Source organism: Parasteatoda tepidariorum, chromosome 12 (assembly GCF_982258835.1).
Source record: "Parasteatoda tepidariorum strain Cologne lab strain chromosome 12, Ptep-v5.0, whole genome shotgun sequence".
Lineage (NCBI taxonomy): Eukaryota > Metazoa > Arthropoda > Arachnida > Araneae > Theridiidae > Parasteatoda > Parasteatoda tepidariorum.
In genome coordinates this window covers 20,925,347-20,943,984 of record NC_141766.1, presented here as the reverse complement: position 1 = coordinate 20,943,984, position 18,638 = coordinate 20,925,347, and the positions used below count along the sequence as shown (strand labels likewise).

General features: G+C 27.8%; 1 protein-coding gene across 9 annotated transcripts in view; it reads left to right on the top strand.

The window, feature by feature from the left end:
* Positions 1 to 18,638, top strand: part of LOC107440518 (uncharacterized) — a 197,284-nt gene that overhangs the window by 55,674 nt on the left and 122,972 nt on the right. For 2 of the 9 annotated variants that reach the window (XM_087155999.1, XM_087155996.1), the window contains exon 1: positions 9,680 to 10,081. The exons of 3 other annotated variants lie outside the window; for them this stretch is intronic. Coding sequence is in view for 2 of the 6 variants with exons in the window: in XM_087155993.1 (XP_087012119.1) it covers positions 1,062 to 1,210 (149 nt within the window). In the remaining 4 variants the exon portion in view is untranslated. Of the gene's footprint in view, positions 1 to 750; positions 1,211 to 9,679; positions 10,082 to 18,638 lie in introns of those variants that run through there. 4 more of the 9 variants (XM_087155993.1, XM_087155994.1, XM_087156003.1 and 1 more) reach the window with 4 other exon arrangements.

Below are 18,638 nucleotides of genomic sequence, written 5' to 3'. Positions count from 1 at the left end.
AAAATTAAAATTTTCAGTTAGTAGCCAGTGGCCGGTAGCCTCTATTTACTTAGTAGCAACTTTTTCTTTAAACCTACTGTGTCTATGACCGATATTGATAGGTCCTTCGCATTTTATGGCCTTTTTTTGTAACTTCTTTGTGTTTAGTTTTGTGTTTAGTGTTTTGAGTTAAGTTTTGTGTTTAGTTTTTTGAGTTTAGTTTTGTGTTTGGGCTCAGGAGTGCAAGAGCAGATGTTCCGGTTGGTGGTCAGCCGTTAGCGGAAACCCCAGTGTTTAGTTCTCAACCAAGCTCTGTGCTCATTATATCTACCCACTAAAGAGATGAAAAGCAGCCTTACGCGGTCCAAGGATAGAACCCCGGACTTGTGACACGGGGAAGCGAAGAACTATATTAAAACCTTGAAGGTTAGAGCAAATTTGCATGGTATTTTACTTGAAGATCGCGACAGTACAGTTCCATGGTAAACCCATTTTTCTTAGAGTGTTGCATTAATATTATCTTTAGATAACTACCGTTTATTTCAACAATGAAATTTTTGACCATTTAACACTCATTTGAGATCAAAAAAAAGATCTTTAGATTCAGCGTGCTTAAAGAGATTAGGTTATCTTCTGATACGTATTTGATCACTGAATTATTATTCAATTTTTTCATTGTGATAAAGCAAGTTTAGTACATTTTTTCAGAATGATAATAATACTGATTAGATAAGATGTTATTAAAAACTTAAACTCACGCCTTATTGTATCGCATAGCAAAGGAATACGCCGATGATCAAAGTATTATTAGTTTGGGTTTGTGTCGTTCATTGCTTTTGAAACATAACGAACCGAAAAAATGTGTTTTCTTTGAACAGTACATGTTCTGTTTAACTTTTGGAGTATTTGGTGTTATAAAATGATTCATGGCATTTTCAAATAAGCCGTTCGGTATGTTACAACAATGAATGCGGAATTCCCTTTATAGCGGAAGTGGATATTTACACAGCCGGTTATAATTTATCAGGAGATTGGTTGTTGTGTGGTGCTTTTTTGTTTTAAGGTACCAAAGAAGAGAAAAAATGGATGTTAACAAAAAAATGATTCCTGATATGTCCAGTCCTGAAAAAGGCAAAATGGTTTGGTTGAAAAATTTAATGATAAATTTGAAGATTGATTTTAATAAAAATAAAACAGTTGAAGCAAGTAATGAGTTCACCTGTCAAAATAGGTAATAAAATTGATTCTATTCATACTATTTTATAAAATGAACTTTTTAGCATTTTATAATTAGATTTATTATAATAAAAACAATTAAGATTATAAAGATGATAAGTAACTTAAGATTCAGATAAGTTCAGATAGTTTTATTTTGATGATCTAAACAAAGTTTTCCTCAAAGCTAATAGAAACACTTTGTTTCCAGAAGGCAGCATACTGTAACTTGTCTTGCATCAAAACAGACGTGGGGAACTAAGCTTTCAAGTTGCGCATCTAAAATTATTTCAGAGTTTTATTTTTTCGCAAAGCTTTCCACATATTAATTTTAGAATGGAACTATTGTTCTTTATATGATAGTATGGTTTGGTTTGTATTATGTATTGCATTTTTTATTTATTCTCAGGGGGCAATCTTTCTTTATTTCATTTAAATATTCATATTTTGTTAACATAAAATTAAACATTAACCTTAAAATTAATTTACATTAATTTATGCAAGGCTTAAGATTGATATTCGCTAATTTTTTTTCTCTGTATATAATATTTTTGATTCTGACTAATCCTTATAAATAATTAAATGAAACTATTGTTTTTCTATATAATTGTATGGTTTAATTTGTATTAAAAAAAAGCCGTTTTTAATTATTGACAGGAAAAATTTCTTTATTTCTTATATTTAAATATTCATATTTTGTTAGCGTCAAATTTTTTATTAATTCATGTGAGACCAAAGATGAACATGTGCTAATTGTTTTGCTTTGGATATAATATTTTGAATTATTTTCTAACTTATGTTTTTTTTTGCATATTTCATCTCCACTGTTTACAAAACATGAAAAGATCAAAAAAAAATTTAATTAATTGTTAACGATATTGCAAAATTTAATCGCATTTTTCCGCACAATTTTGTTTTAAGTTTTTACTCACAGCTCATACAATTTGCTCGCAGATAGATAGTGCTAAATAATTTACGTCATAAGCATTTGAAACCATCAAAAACGCTTTTGAGGAGTGATATAGATTTTTATAGATGTTTCGGGATAATTTATGTCGAACGATATTTGTATCTTTAAATATGATGCTATATTAATAAAATAAGAATTATAACAGCGCATCAAATGGCACCTATTAATTTGAAGAATTAAATAAAAATTATCTTTTTGAAAAACTAATAAAATTTCAAAAAAAGATAACCGGAAAATTTTGCGTTGCAAGTGTATAAAGTCTAATATTTATTACATTATTTATCTAACAAATATGTTCTTTTCATAAAATAAAATTTATTTGGTGAAAAAAAATATATAAATTAATCCCATGCGAATAGTTTTCATGTCAAATAATGCTACTCAAAAATTTTTTTGTAAAAAAGTTAGCGAAATTTCAAAGAAAGATATCTGGGACGCTAAATTACAATCTAGCGGTCTTTAACGACTCTTTTTTTTTTTAAATTATTTTTTTTTTTTTAGATTTTCCTTTTTTCTGTAGTTTGTTCCAATTATAGTGCAAGCTTTTATTTCATTTACAATTTAAGAAACTAAACTGATATAAAATTTATTTCAATTTAGTTAATATTTTAAAATTAAACCAAAACTGAAAAAAGTGTCAAGAATCAAGCTTTTCTTAATTATTATTTAAGAAAAGGCCAAACACAAGAACGCATCGTTAAAGCCGCTGGATTGGAAATCGCAACCGGGACATTTTGTGCTGCAAGTGTGCTAAGTCTAGTATTCATTACAATTAATTTATTCTTTTAAATTTGTTCCTTTTTGTAAAATAAAATTTTTTTGTGGACAAAAAAATACATTTATTAAGGGAGAATAGTTCTTATCTTAAATGATACAAGGAGTATCTCTAATATTATCTGCAACATTAAAAACACTAAATAGATCAAAAGTACTAGTATGATTAAATGAACATAAGAAAATTGCAATTCGAATAAAAAATGCAATTTTTGCAAAGCTCAATAAAAAGATTGTAGTGTCTTTGATTAGCAATCAGGCAGTTTTTACAAATGATTTATTATTATTTCTGTATATTGAAAGCTGAAACGAGTTATCTAGCAAAATCCTATAAGAGGCCCCTCTGCAAATGAAGCAGGCTCCCTCACATTTTTGTCACACCCCAAATCATCTAAAATATACCCTTAAGCAAATATCTTACTAAATTTGTTCGCTTTATCTTAGGAATGGGGGTAAATAAAAGGGGGGATTTATCTTCAGGTTATGATAATAAGACTTCTTTCTTCAACCAGTTGTGTCACTTTTTCATGATCTTTTACAAAAACATGCGATATTGTATAAAATCAAGTTAAACTTATCAAAACGGATGTTCACATTTTGTTATCTTTTTGTTACATTATTTTTTTAGATTTATTAATTTTTTTTAGTTTTTTATTTACTCATTTCAATCGAGCGGAAAATAGAAAAAAAGTTCTTTCGTTGTGATTTGTTACAATAACAAAGTTTAAAAAACCTTAGAAACTGTTTTCTGAACATCTACATGACAAATTATTTTATTTTATGCACCACTAATTCAAATATAGCATGCATGTACACATGCACACTGTAAAAATTTTGGTGTATAGTTGCCATAATTTTTGGTGAGAAGTAAACTAAAATTTTTTACAGTGAATGTAGTCACATTTCTTATTTACTTTTTCACTGTTATATTTTTATTAATTTTTTTAATTAATTTTCTGTCTGTTTATTTACTGACAACACTTATTTTCATACGCATTGAAACTGATTTATGGTTTAATTGCAAAAATTTTTCACTTAAAAAGCAAACATATCTTTATTACACTGATAAAAATTTCGCGGAAAAGATGGTTTACTAACAATTTATTCCATTGATTTAGTTTAAACAACCAGATAAACTAAATAAACCACATCCCACTTTTCATTTCATAAAACACAACTCAACCACTACATAGCTCTATTGTCCATTACCTAACGAAAAGCCTATGTCCAGTAACATTTTTTGGTCCAAATCTCAATTTAAAATTTTTCTGCGGTTTTGAAGTCATGCTAGTTGTAAATGGTAAAAAAAACCGTACAGTTTTGTATTCATGGTTTTTTAACTATACTAGTTGCAAATGATTTTAAGACCGTAAAGGTAATAATAAGGGGAGATATAGGGCCATGTTGTAATACATAATATTGACTGCGAATTCCCTCATTTTAACGCTATTCAACACACTAGGACCATATTGTGTCCCCCCTTATTGGTCTATAATTATTTCCTTTGGTGGGGTACACTATTACCCCGTAATATAATATGTTATCCAACATGAATAGATTGGTGCTAGTAAAGATTTTTTTTAATTTTTCATAAAAAACTATTTTTAATTTGCAGTTTTTGTTAAACGCTCATGTAGATATGTAGGTTATTTTAAACGTTTTTTTCTTCCCTTTTCTCAAAATTGTTTTCAAAATTATTAGAACAATTAATAATTTAATGATTTCAATTGTTGTTTTGCATTATTTATAACATTAAAAAACTTACTATTTATGAAAAAATATTGTAACTATTTGGACTTGAATTACTTAAATAAACGTTCTAAGTTTTTGATGATATTTATTTCCGCCAATGTCTCGCCAATTCAGTATTTTTTTCATATTTATCATTTAATTATTTGTTTCAAAAAGTCTGAACAAACAAATATTTCAGAAAGCAGAAGTTATATCAATGTAATTCAGAAACTTTATTTGAAAACAATGAATAAAAATACTGCTTAATTCCACATTATTTCATTTCGTAAAAGAAGAGAAACAGGAAGTCAAACATTTGTAACTTAACAATATTTTTATCCCATTTTCTCGGTGTTCACGGCAAAATATCGCTCGCTTGCAAAAATCTGCGAAAACGTGCTAAAATTGGACTAGCTTATGATACTTGAATTCACTACACGTCAGGTTACGTATATTTTCTTTTTCTCCCTGCTTTCCGAGTCTTGAAATAGAATAAGTAAGAAATAACAATTGTAAATTAGAACTGCGCTTTTTCTGCACGTTCACTTTTTTCTGAAAGAGATAAATCAGTTGGGTAAAGCGATTTCTTGCGAATGTTCAGGCATTTCAAGTGAAATTCTTTACAAGGGCTAAATCTTACAGCACGCTAAATTTAAAAATATAATGAGTAAAGTAAAGAAAAAAACGTAACTTGTCATTTAACTTGTAATTCTAATTGCAATAAGTCATAATTTTAACAAAGAAATCAACTAAAGTCTTCACTAAGAAAGAAACATGGTCAAAACTACCAGGATATAGTAAAATTTACTGCTCTAAGGCAGTGTTTCTCAAAGTGCAGTGTTTCTCAAAGTGTTTCTCAAAGTAAGGTGGTACGCAGTACCACCAGGGGTACGGGAACATTTTAGCGGAGGTACGCGTTCTTATGCGAAATATCTTGCAACTGCAGAAAATTTCGAAAAATTTTATTTCAAAACAAAGCTAGCCATGAAAATGTAAGATTACGTATTTCTGCATTGGCAAATTTTTGCAGAGTTAACAGTTAATAATTAGTGGTGTCAACAACCAGTTGTGATTTTTAACTTTTGTGCAATTTTTTTCTAGTAAAAATAAACATATTTTTAAAAAAATACATTAATTTTTTATTAGTGGTACACAGCGCGACGAAAAATTCAGAAACGGTACACAAAAGCCATAAGTTTGGGAAACACTGCTCTAAGACATTGTTTCTCATACTTATGACTTTTGTGTACCCTTTCTAAATTTTTCGTAACGCTGTGTACCACTAATAAAAAAATGAATAGATTTTTTACTGTAAAAAATTGTACAAAAGTTAATTAACATTTGCTGTTGGCACCACTAATTATTAACTGTTAACTCTGCAAAAAATAGCTAATAGAAAATACGTGATCATAAATTTTCATGGCTAGCTTTGTTTTGAAATAAAAATTTTTGAAATGTTCTTTTGTTGCAAGATGTTTCGCATAAGAACGCGTACCCCCGATAAACTGTTCTCGTACCCCTGGGGGTACGCGTACCACACTTTGGGAAACACTGCTCTAAGAGAACACCAAAAAGCTTGATAAATTTTTACCGAAGTGCTTTGGTAATGAGGTTAGTAAAATTAACTATAAAATATGGTTTTAAGATATCTGATAAAAGTTGGTAGATATGGTTAAATTTGGTAATTTTATCTGATACCTTAGAGAATGGAATTAAAAACCATATTTATTCGGTTTAATTTACTTTTCAGTTTTTTATTTTTTACTAAATGTGCAGTAATAAGAACTAGACTTTCAAAAACCAGAACTTCCAATAAGTTGTTACCATATGAACGAAAAAATTACCAAATAAATGGTTTAAATACTGTATATTTAGGTTTTATTAACCAGAATTATAGTTTTTTTCTTCAGTTTATCAGTTTTAGTTTTTATAGAGTTTATTTCAGTCAGAAACATCATTACCATACAGTACGATAATTTTATCATTATTTTTTACTCCATTTTCTAATCAAAACCATCGCAACATTTTTCGGGCGCGGATTATGAAAACCAATATGTGGGGAACTTTAAATATTCGCCTTATAAATTGCTCCTAAGAACACATATCATTTTGGACTTATGAGTTTTGCATTTACTATAAATGTAAATATGATTTTTTTCTTGTCCTACTTCATTCCAAAAAGTAAACAACTTACCTTTTTTCGATTTGTTCCCTTCTAATTGTAAGCTGTAAAGTTAAATTTTTTATGCACAACAATTTCAGTGACCCTTAGAGGTGAGGAATTTTGCTTTTAAAAGCGCCACTTAAATAATTGTTTAAAATTGTTTTCCAACTCCTAACTTTTGGGTTATATGAAGTTTCTTGTACAGGAACCCTAGAAATGTAAAAACTATCACTTTCTTTTTTTGTTTAATCTATTTAACTAAGTAAAACACAAGGTTTTTGAATTTTTAATATGAAAAATAATTTTTTGAAAATTGAAAAAATGACACTCGTGAACAATTTTGTTTGTTTGTTTTCTGTTGCATAAATTTTTTAAAAGATCCTTGATACTCTTGTATAGCTGATTTCAAATTTGCTAACAGTTTCTCTCTCCAAGCAACAGCTCTTTTAAATTACACATTTTAGTAATTTTTGCCGAAATTTAAAAAAAGTTATATATAACAGGTGGTTGCATCAATGTTATGACAAACTTCTAGGGGAGTTAGGCGATATAAAAATAACCGAAAATGCATAGGAACCTACATCCAGAAACGTCGTCATATGCCGCTAGAGGCTCTTTTCTATTATGAACAGTTTCTTCGACTGCTTTTGAACTGGTCATAATAGGGAAGCAACCTTAGTCGTGTATGACGACATTTCCGGTCATGAGTTCTTTGCAATTTTAATCTTGATGATGTGCCCTAACTCCCCTAGAAGTTTGTCTCAATGTGTGAATGAACGACATCCTGTTATATATAGGATTTTTAAACTTGTATATTTCGACAAAAAAGTAGACTAAAAATGTCATTTTAAAATTATTTATAAATTTAGGAAAAAAAGTAATTTCAAATTTGAAATCCCCACACCTGAGTTAAGCAATATCAAGAATTTGTATAATTACAATAAAAAAATTTTTTTCCCCAGATTAAATATTAAAATTTTCTCTTCGAATGTGACTGTCATAGATCTCCAGAGTCATAAGAAGGCAGATCCCTGATTAAATACCCTTCCCGACCCGTATGACGGTTATGTGTTTAACGAATTTCATGTAAAAATGATATTAATTAGTAAACATACATTGAGAGGAAAACACTGTTAAAATTTCAGATCAAATCACGGTAAAAAGTACCAGCACTCAAGGGGCCGGTTCTTTTTACTCTAAAATCCATTTTTACCGAAACATGATACGAAACAATAAACGGAAATCTATCTTAATTTTTACAGTAATAATTACTTTAAAATCACTGAACCACTCAAATAAAATAAATATTACTGAAATAAAATATATTTCATTTCTGTAATAATATTAAATATTCAGTAATAATCATAAATATTACTCAAATAAAATATATTTTACGGTAAAAATGGATTTTACGGTAGAAGGGATTTAACGGTAAATGGATTTTGCGGATGATGCACCAAAAGTACCGGTATTATGACGTAATTCAATTTACAGTACAGTCGAAATAGAAGTTCTTTTCGAACGTTCTTTTGCTAATTGTAATGGCTAAAAATAAACTTTTAACTTAAAAAAGCATAAAGAAAATTTTAAAAAAAGCTTAAAGGAAAGTCATAACAGTTTAATCAAAATAGTATTTTCAAACTATCAAAAATACAATTTTTTTTTTCCATTGAAATACTATAACTAATTATTATAATTAGAGTTTTCGTTTATTTATAGTTATATGAAAGACTGAGATTGTTTTTAAAAAGGAACAATTTTCAAAGTTAAAATAATTACAAATAAATTCTCATTTTTATGAAATTACATGTATAAAAAATCAGTTAAAAAAAACATATGTAAAGTTCGATATGAAGTTACGTATATAAAAATCAATAGGAAATCACACATATTATTTTTTATATTATATCAACTTAATTATTTATTAATTAAAATACTTATATTTTATCAGTATCATTTTTACATAATTCCATTAAGGATTTTTATATACAACTTTTATCATTTTCACCCTGGTCCCGCGGACTAAATGCTTGGCAGCGTGTCGTAAACGGATATCTAAAAAAAGGGAAAAAATTTCCGACTCCATTTTATCATAAGCCTGAATTCTTCACTTGTGATTTGATTGTGATGATGATGTAAATGAGAAACATTTTTAAAATTAAAAAATTATAATAAAATAGAAAGTTATATTTTTTATTTTATGAAATTACATATAAAAGAAATCAACATGAAATGAGATATTAAAAATTCAATATGAAATTACGTATAAAAAACTCAATACGAAACAGCACATTTGAAAACCAATACATGTATTAACAAGTTTAGGCTTATTGCTACATGTTCAAAATGGCCCATGTGTAAAGGCTTCATATAAGCTGATGAAACACAACACTTATTAATTTTTTATTTAAATTTTTTTGAACTAAAATACTTCTATTTTATTAGAACCTTTCTTACATTATTATTCCATAATGGATTATTATATACAACTTTTATCATTTTCACCGTGGTCCACATTTAGCTGCTCGTTTAGTAGCCTGTCGTAAACGGATATCTAAAAAAGGAAAATTCTTTCTGACTCAGTCCATTTCATAAAAAGTAAAGAAAAAAAACTGAAATCTTCTCTTGTGATTTGACCAAGCGGGAAAATCACATAAGTTTAGTTTATTATCTTTACCACCTGAATGGAAAAGGAGCAGAAAATCTTTTTTTTTTGCAGCAGAGACGCATGATTGCGCCGATCACCTGTTCTTGTTTGTTTACATTCTGAGTCTTCTCTGTAGTACACGAGCGCGCGCACACCCCTACGTGTGCATTGGACCATTCCGCGCAGGCGGGTCGATGCTACAGTGAGAATGATGCCTACATTCGGCCGAAAGTGAGTGTTGGGCTCGTTTGGTGGTTCCTGACGTACAGTAAAGCACGTTGGACTTCGAAAAGACATGTGGATTTCGTTAAAGGTCCAACATAGGTTGATAAATACTGGTGCTGATTCACTGACCTTTCTGTAATAAGCGGCTAGTTTTTTGAGTTTTAATTTTTTTTTCTTATGTTTTGGTGCGTTTTATGGAGATGAATGTGAATTAAACGTCAAAGTCGAATGTTCTATATCGAATGTTGGGATTTTAATATTTATTGACATCAATCAGAAATGAAGATACATATAAATAAGATGTTGATATTATTTGCCAGAGAGTTGGATTCGCCAATTTTTTTTAAAAGGATAACGGATCATTGAAAATATTTGGGTAAGTTTTTTTCTTATTAGCTTTTTAAGTTAATATTTTTTTTATGTCTAAGTTATTCTTCTTAACTACTCGCGTCAGTGAACTTTTCTTCGGAGAGATTTCGTAAACCCCAGCGGGGCGTTATTAGAGGAATACACGATGTTAGTGTTTTTGTAATCGAAACTAGCTTCGTTGCTTTAACCCGATCAGTTCATGCGATTAAATTATTGTTTCTCAACTTTTCTTCGGCATGAATAAAAGATAATAAAATTGTTTTTGCTTTCATTGAATGCTTAAATTTCAATTTGTTTCGGTTTTGTTTTCGCCTCATGGAATTTAGTTTCTGAAAATAATATTCCCTGTCAAAATTAATGTGTATTGTATGTATATATATCCAAACTAGTTTTGTTTTATAAACAGTGTATAAGATCTGATTTTGGTTTCTCAAATTCAGCATAATTTCAAAAAATAAAGTAAAAAAGTGTGCTCTCATAATGTTAAAACTCTCATAACATGTTCTCTCATGATGTTAAAACAGAAGCTTAATTTCGAGTGGTTTTGGTTTTGATTTTGATTTAATTATGCTCAAATTTTATGCAAATTCTTTGCTCATTCTTCGCTCTCTCTTTCTCAAAAATAAATAAATAAATAGATAAATAAACAAATAAATAAATAAATAATGATAATAATAATTTATCGCTAGTTATTTTGAAATTAATGTAGGTAATACAATTTATCGCAATTAAATTTTGAATATAACTGTCATCATGTATGGAGATAATTAAATAAATTTATGTTTATGAAAATTGAATTTATAATTAGAAGTTAAACCAGCAGCTAAATATTACTTTAAAATGATCAGTCTTGTGTAGAGATGTGAGTTCAATTTTACGTGTTACAAAATATATAACACGTAAGATTTTTAAATTGTATTAGTTTTTGTATTATTTTTTAAAGTTATTATTTTTAATTTGCAAAAACTTATACAAAAATTCTTCATACACTCTTTTTGATACAAAACTTTAAATTTTCATTAAAGTTATCATTATTGTGTCTTGCGCAGTTATGATTAATTTCTTTATAAACAGATTTGCATACTACGAGTATAGTAAAACCTAGATTTGCATGAACAAATTTATAGTAGCGAAGCTAATTTAGAAACCTGTAATTCGCTGAAAATTAAATAACATTAGGTGTTAACTCAGATTTAAACAGTGACAATTAGTAAGCCTTAATTTACATTTTAATATGATATAGAAATGCACCCATATTTTAAAAATAAAACATTTAAAATTTGCCGAGTATTTAGAACATAAAATCTTATAAACGTACTCTTTTTTTTTATTAAATTATTTTATGCTGATACTAAATAAAATATATTTTAAATGTTTTTTAAACACAACAATAATTCTTTAATATGTACAAATTACGAATGTTGTTAAATGTAAAATATAGATAATGGTTGTCAATATTCCAGCATTTTAAAATTTCGGTTTCGTCCATCTTAAACTCTATATCTGCGAAGAAAAAAATCGTATAAGGATAATTAAATATTATTTCTTGTTTTTTACTAAAAGTTTATTTTTTCATTGGCAGCTGGTGTGGATGTTTTAAATATATTCTTTAATGTAGTAAAAATTGTAATAATAATTAGTTGGGACCGGAGAAGTAAATTCAGAGAAGTAAAAATTATATCACCCACTCATTGCCAGCCCTACGGTGTTTGGACAATGAAATGCTGCAGTATATATTTGTAGTAAATTCGTATAGAAACTCTTATTCGACCTAATAACCTGTAATTAACTCGGTTCCATTGCATTTTGTGAATATCTTCAATTTTGTTTACAGCAGAAATTTAAATAGAAATTTTTTACAACGCATTGAAATGGCCCACTCTTTATTATGGAGTACATTGTTCATATACTAAGAATTTGTAAAGCAATTAATTTTACAATTTTGATCAACCACAAATGAACAGTACTTTAAAAAATATTTTATCTTGCTTTTTTATGGATGTTGAATTCTGAATACTAAACCAGTTTTATTAAACTGCTTATGATTTTTTCATAATTTTTTTATGCTCAAAAATTTCAAAACTCCTAAATAGCCTGATTCAGATTTACCAACATTATAGAAGAAACGCTGCTTTGTTTGCAAGAAACATAATAATTTTCGGATGTCGTGGTTGTTTCTTCCCCAATATCTAAAGATAAAATTAAAAAGAAACCACTGCAGGCAGTTCCTTTCTTCTAGACAGGAATTAATAATTACATTGTGCAAATATAATATGCTAAACTTCAAATTCTCCTTCTTTAAAATTTTGTTTTCATTCTACTTTTACATTCTATTCTTATTTCATTCTACTTTACTACAGAACAGAAAAAGATAATTTCATAACGAACGAGACAGCTGTATTTTCTGCATTTTTTAATTTCATTAATGGGTTCAGCATAAAGTTTATAAAAAAATTTTTGAAATCGAATAGTGTATTTATTTTGATATAATACTCCATTCGTTTTTCTATATTAGACATATGAAAATTAGATGGGATTCATAATTAAATTTATGCCATGCATTTTCTTTCAAAGTATAATTTCTTTTTAGTGTTCGACAAAAATCTGCGTTTTAAATCTGTAAAAGCGTTTCGAATTCCGCAAAATTTATTACTTGTAGCGTATGGTAAAATTTACCGTATGATCAATGGAAACACCAATAATCTCGGTAAGTTTTACTAAAGTACTTTTGTGCTGATTCTGGTAATATTTATAATAAAATACAGTCTTCTAATATGGGTTAAAATGTGGTAATTTTTCTTGGTACCTTAGAACGTGGTATGAAAACCCGTTTATTCGGTGAAATTTACTTTTAATTTATGTATTTTTAATTAAAATTGTGGTAATAAGTACTATATTTTTGAAAACCAGAACTTCCGGTTAACTATTACCATATGAACGGAAAAATTACTAAATGAATAGTTTTTATGTCGTATATTTTTGTTTCATTTAACCAGAATTGTAGTTTTGTTTACCAGAAACATCATCACCGTGCAGTACAATAATTTTACCAGAATGTTTTCCTCCGTCTAGTATATATGATCTATTTTTTTATTTTATTTTTATAGAATAATACAAATTTTCAAATTTTATAAAAAGTATTGTAATATATATATGCACTCTACATATAATTCACCTCTAATGTTCTATATCAGGGGTTTCCAACTTAGATGACGTTGGGGACGCAATTAAAAACACCAATCAAATATCGGGCCGCAACTTTATCAAAATTTTATATAGGACTCTTTTATGTTTGAAGCAACATTAAATATTACTATCAGACTTTTTTAAGTTGTACAAAACAAAAGTAATGAATTACAAATTAAAAAAAGTAGTAGATTTTTAACTGAGAAAAATAGTTTTTTCACGGCTGGTATGTTAAATTTCATAGAAACTAAGAAATTAGGTTTTTTAAGGAGGAAAAGTACTTGAAACCCATATGGATTTTTTACATAAATTGTCCGCAAAAAATGACAACTAATATATTTTAGCTCGTGGGCCACAAAAAAAAACGCTTGCCGGGTCGGATGTGGCCAGCGGGCCGCAAGTTGGTAACCAGCTCTATATCTTTCTATGTATATGCACTATATATACTTCTTTTTTTTTATAGAGAGTGCATATAAGTATACTATATAAAAAACTATATGCATTCCGTTTAAAAAAATAATACTGTGTATTTATACTGAACAATCTCCGCAAATTTAGTGTCTCGTTAACGTGTTCAAAAATTTATTATCTAAATTATGTTATTTACGTATGCAACTTCAGTTGACATCACATATTAGCACTGAAAAGATCCTATATACTACAATCATATTTAATTGTAGTATATAGGATCTTTTTATAGGTTTTCCTCTTTTTATTTTATAAAATAATACAAATTTAAAAAAGAAAGTACTCTAATATAAATAAATGCACTCTCAATATTATATATACCTCTAACGTTCTATATCTTTCTATGTATATACACTATATATACTTTTTTTTTTTAAAAAAAGAAAAAGAGTACATGTAGGTACTGTACTAAATAAAAAACTATATGCATTCCATTTAAAAAAATAATACTGTGTATTTATACTGAACACTCTCCGCAAATTTAGTTTCTCGTTAACGTGTTCAAAAATTTATTATCTAAATTATGTTATTTACATATGCAACTCCAGTTGACATCACATATTAGCACTGGACTTGAATCATATCTAATTATGGTATATAGGATCTTTTTATAGATTTTCTTCTTTTTATTTTTATAAAATGATACAAATTTTAAAAAAAAGTACTCTAATATAAATATATATATATATGCACTCTACATATTATATATACCTCTAACGTTCTATATCTTTCTTTGTATATACACTATATATACTTCTTTTTTTTTTTAAAAAAAAAAGAGAGTGCATATAGGTACTATACTATATAAAAACTATATGCATTCTGTTTTTAAAAAATACTACTGGGTATTTAAACTGAACACTCTCCGCAAATTTAGTGTCTCGTTAACGTGTTCTAATTTTTTTTCTTCTAAATTATGTTATTTACATATGCAACTCCAGTTGACATCACATATTAGCACTGAACTTGAATCACTCAACACATAACCTATTTTGAGATCTGTTTTCGCTTTCATTGGAATCAATTACTCTAGTGTTCCAGATGTTTCATTGAATTGCGAAGGTTAGCGAAAAACATTTCAGCTTAGTTAAACAAATAGTGAGGCAGCATGTTTCGCTACATTGTGTAACCATAGCAATCACATATGTAGAATTCCAAAGTGTCATCAGAGCTCTGCGATCGGGAAGCGGAATCTCAATGCTGAGATTTATTGATAAATATTACATGAGTTTTTTTCACACAATGGTTTTATTTAAATGCAACTTTTGAATTACAAATTTTAAGCTATCCTAGAATGTGAAATTATCTGTCTTAAATTTATGTTGTTAATATTTTTTTTAAATAAATCATATGAGCAATCTTTGCGAAAGTCATTTTTGGTCAAATTTTTACAATTTTAAAATTTTAAGAACAAAATTGCTCATTTTATCACACTATAATTAATTAAACTAATTTAATGTAATTTTATGGTTTTATTTAAATGAAGCTTTTGAATTATAAAATTTAAGCTCTCCTAAAATGTGAAATTATTCGTCTTAAAGTTATGTTGTCAATATTTTTTTTAAATAAATCATACGAACAGTCATTGCGAAGGGCATTTTCGGTCAAATTTTTACAATTTAATAATATTAAGAACAAAATTGTTCATTTTATCACACTATAATTAATTAAACTAACTATATTATTAAACTATAATTAATTAAATTAACTAAAAGTCCCTCGTGTTTTAAAATTAATTGACGTTTCCAAATTTAGCATTTACAACAGTGAGAAAGTAAATCTGGTTAAAACTACTAAATTATGAAAAAATTTACCGTGTTCCTAAATCTAAACACTAAAAAGCTCGGTAATTTTCACCAAAACGCTTTGGTAATGAATATGATTGAACAAACAATTAAATATAGTGATATAATTAGGTAAATGTGATAACTTTTGCTAATTTTATCATGATTCCTAAGCCATTTATTCTGTTAAATTTACTTTTTAGTTTTGTATCTTCTGCAAAATGTGAGGTAATAGGAATTATTATTTTGATAATCAGAATTTACTCTAAACCGTTACCATATGAACGTTACCATAATACCGTATATTTTGGTTTTAATAACTAGGCTTATGTTGTTGTTTTTACCATAAATGTCGTTTCCATACAGTATAGTAACTTTATCAGAATTCGTGAAAGAAATATAGTTACTGTAAAATTTAGTGCTGAAATTATTTTAGATTTTATTATTTAATAATAATATATATTTGTTTTAAAAGTTATGAAGTTAATATCAAAATAAATTATGAAAGAAACAAAACATTACTATACAAATTAATTTAAGAAATAAATGTCCAGTGAGAGAAAATATTTTTATTAAATTAAAATAATTATAAATAAGCAATTTTAAGTGACTAATTGGTATTATATTAAAATTGGTATAAAAATAACTAAGAAACTTTCCTTCATCACTAATAAACAAACTAAAACTTCTTTTTTTGGAGCTTAAAACTACAAATAACTCCTATCATTATTTAAATGGAATTCAAATTTAAAATAGAATAGAACTCGCTAATCATTCTTAAGTAAAAATGATTATTTAAGAAATTATTACTTCAAAAGTGACGAAAATTTGTTTATAAAACCCGATCTATTTTGATTACTCTCAATTAATTGTGCTTTTAATTTCGAAAGAGCTCTAAGATAAATTTCTCAAAAGTGTGAAAAATACTAACCCCAGTTTTATAGTTTTTAAAAGAGTAGGTTTAAATTGATTTAGTAGAAAAGCGCAGTTAGTTCATGAAGAAATGTTTTCTACTAATTAATTATTGCTCTTTAAATATAATTGTCATTAATTACATTAAGATATTTTGCATTATTTATCTCATAATTATTAAAAATCTAGAGAAAGTAATTTGCTGTGTTAACGTTTTTACCTTTTTTATCTTTAATTTTACATTTAATCGTTATAGTTACATCAGTTATATTTTAAATGCCAAAAATGCTTCATGGCAGTTATATCTAGAGTTATAAGAAATAATATCAATAGAATATTTTGAAAATTTAATTTCGTTTTAGTTACTAAATTTTTTTTTTATACTGTGAATTTCTAAACGCTGTTATTGTTCTTGATCACTTAAAATATTTTATTATCTTCTAAACACATTTTCATCACATAAGTTTATAATTTAAACTTCATTAGAGTATCATGATAAATTTGTTAAAAGTAAAAATAAATAACTTTCAGTATTTTTGCAAAAAAAAAACAATGAAAAAAAAAAACAATTTTGGAAAAAATTACTTATAAATTTTTCTTCTTCATGGATTGCGATTTTCCGAATGATGTTATTGCTCTTGATATATTCTATGCCTTTTAAAATACTTTGCCGCTTTGCATAATCATTAACATTTCGTAGAAAGGGAAAGGTACAAATTCAAATTTCCTTAACGCTCAACAAACCTTCATTTTATAGAATTCTCTGCACGAGAATTTAACATTTCCAGACGCTCATTAGCAAAGTAGGATGCTCATTTCCTTAAATCCAAAGCAAAAATATATTCATTATACACCATTTCTAATTCTAAGCGACTATTAAATTAGAATTTCTTAATTTTGTCTGTGTTCTATATATTGTGATGATCCTTGAAAAATGAACTAATTTTCTATCACCTACTTTACGCCTCTCTCCCATACGTGAGGAATCAAAATTCGATTGATTGTACAGTTTTAGCAATTTTTTACGGCTCATTAAATGTTGAAAAGAACAGTGATCTCCCACTTCTACCATGTCCTCCTTAAAATGATGCCAGTATCGCTTCTTCTAATTTCGCAATTAAGGCCGAGTTCTCTGGTCCATTATCTCATTTAGTTAGTTGCTATCAACCCTTTATTACATTGAAAATATATGTGATCTGCAATAAAATCTAGAGGTATGTCGTTTCAGATTGTGGCGTTCATGATATGAATGAATGAAACAGGTCGATGGACTGTATATTTTCTTATCAATGAGAAAGGCTACGAAATTGGTAGTTAAATATTCCGAAATGTGAATTTGATGTTTCATTTGTTTGACCAATGCATTTATAATGAGACTGTATGTAAGTCGATACTATTTTGTGTCAGACTTGGTATTTCTTAATTTCGACGCAATGGTCGGTATGAATTTTAAACTCATCAATAGTGCGTTTCGATTTTTAGTAGTTCATTGGTAATTTTTGACATCATTTTCAATCTCAGTCGTCTTCATATTGTGTTCTGACTGAAGTCGAGATGGTTGTTGAACATCGATGCAATTTAATGCCAAGTATTTATAGTCTAGTCTTAAAAGTTGTATTGTATTAATAACCATATTTAAATACGTATGCCATGTAATTTTGTGAACTGGATAAAATTATTCGATTTGTGTAACATCGGTAGTGTTGATCCGTGGTATCCAAGTTTTGAATTTTTACAACTGGTGAAAACTGGGCACTGACCGGATCTATTCAAATTATTGACCACCGTTTGTATTTATTCGTAGTGTGTAAGCTTTACATTTTTTATCAGTGAAGAAATGTGCACTGACCGGATCTATTCAGACTGTTGACCACCGTTAGTATTTATTCGTGGTGCGCAAGCTTTAAATTTTTCAACTGTGAAGAACTGTGTACTGACCGGATCTCTTCAGATTATTGACCATCGTCTGTAATGATCCGCGTTATCAAAATACTAAATTTACCAATTACAACCATGCCAATTACAACCTTGAATGTTTTGCATTTTAACGCATCGGTTTTTTTGCATTGATTTCGTTAAAAAGCTGTCAAATTACTAATGGTTTTATTTTAATGAGTTTTAAGTCTCACTAGGTGTTTATTTTCAACCTTGTTTCCTTATTATTTCAAGGAGCTGTGCAGCTAGTCCGAGTGTTTTCCTTTTATTATTCTAACT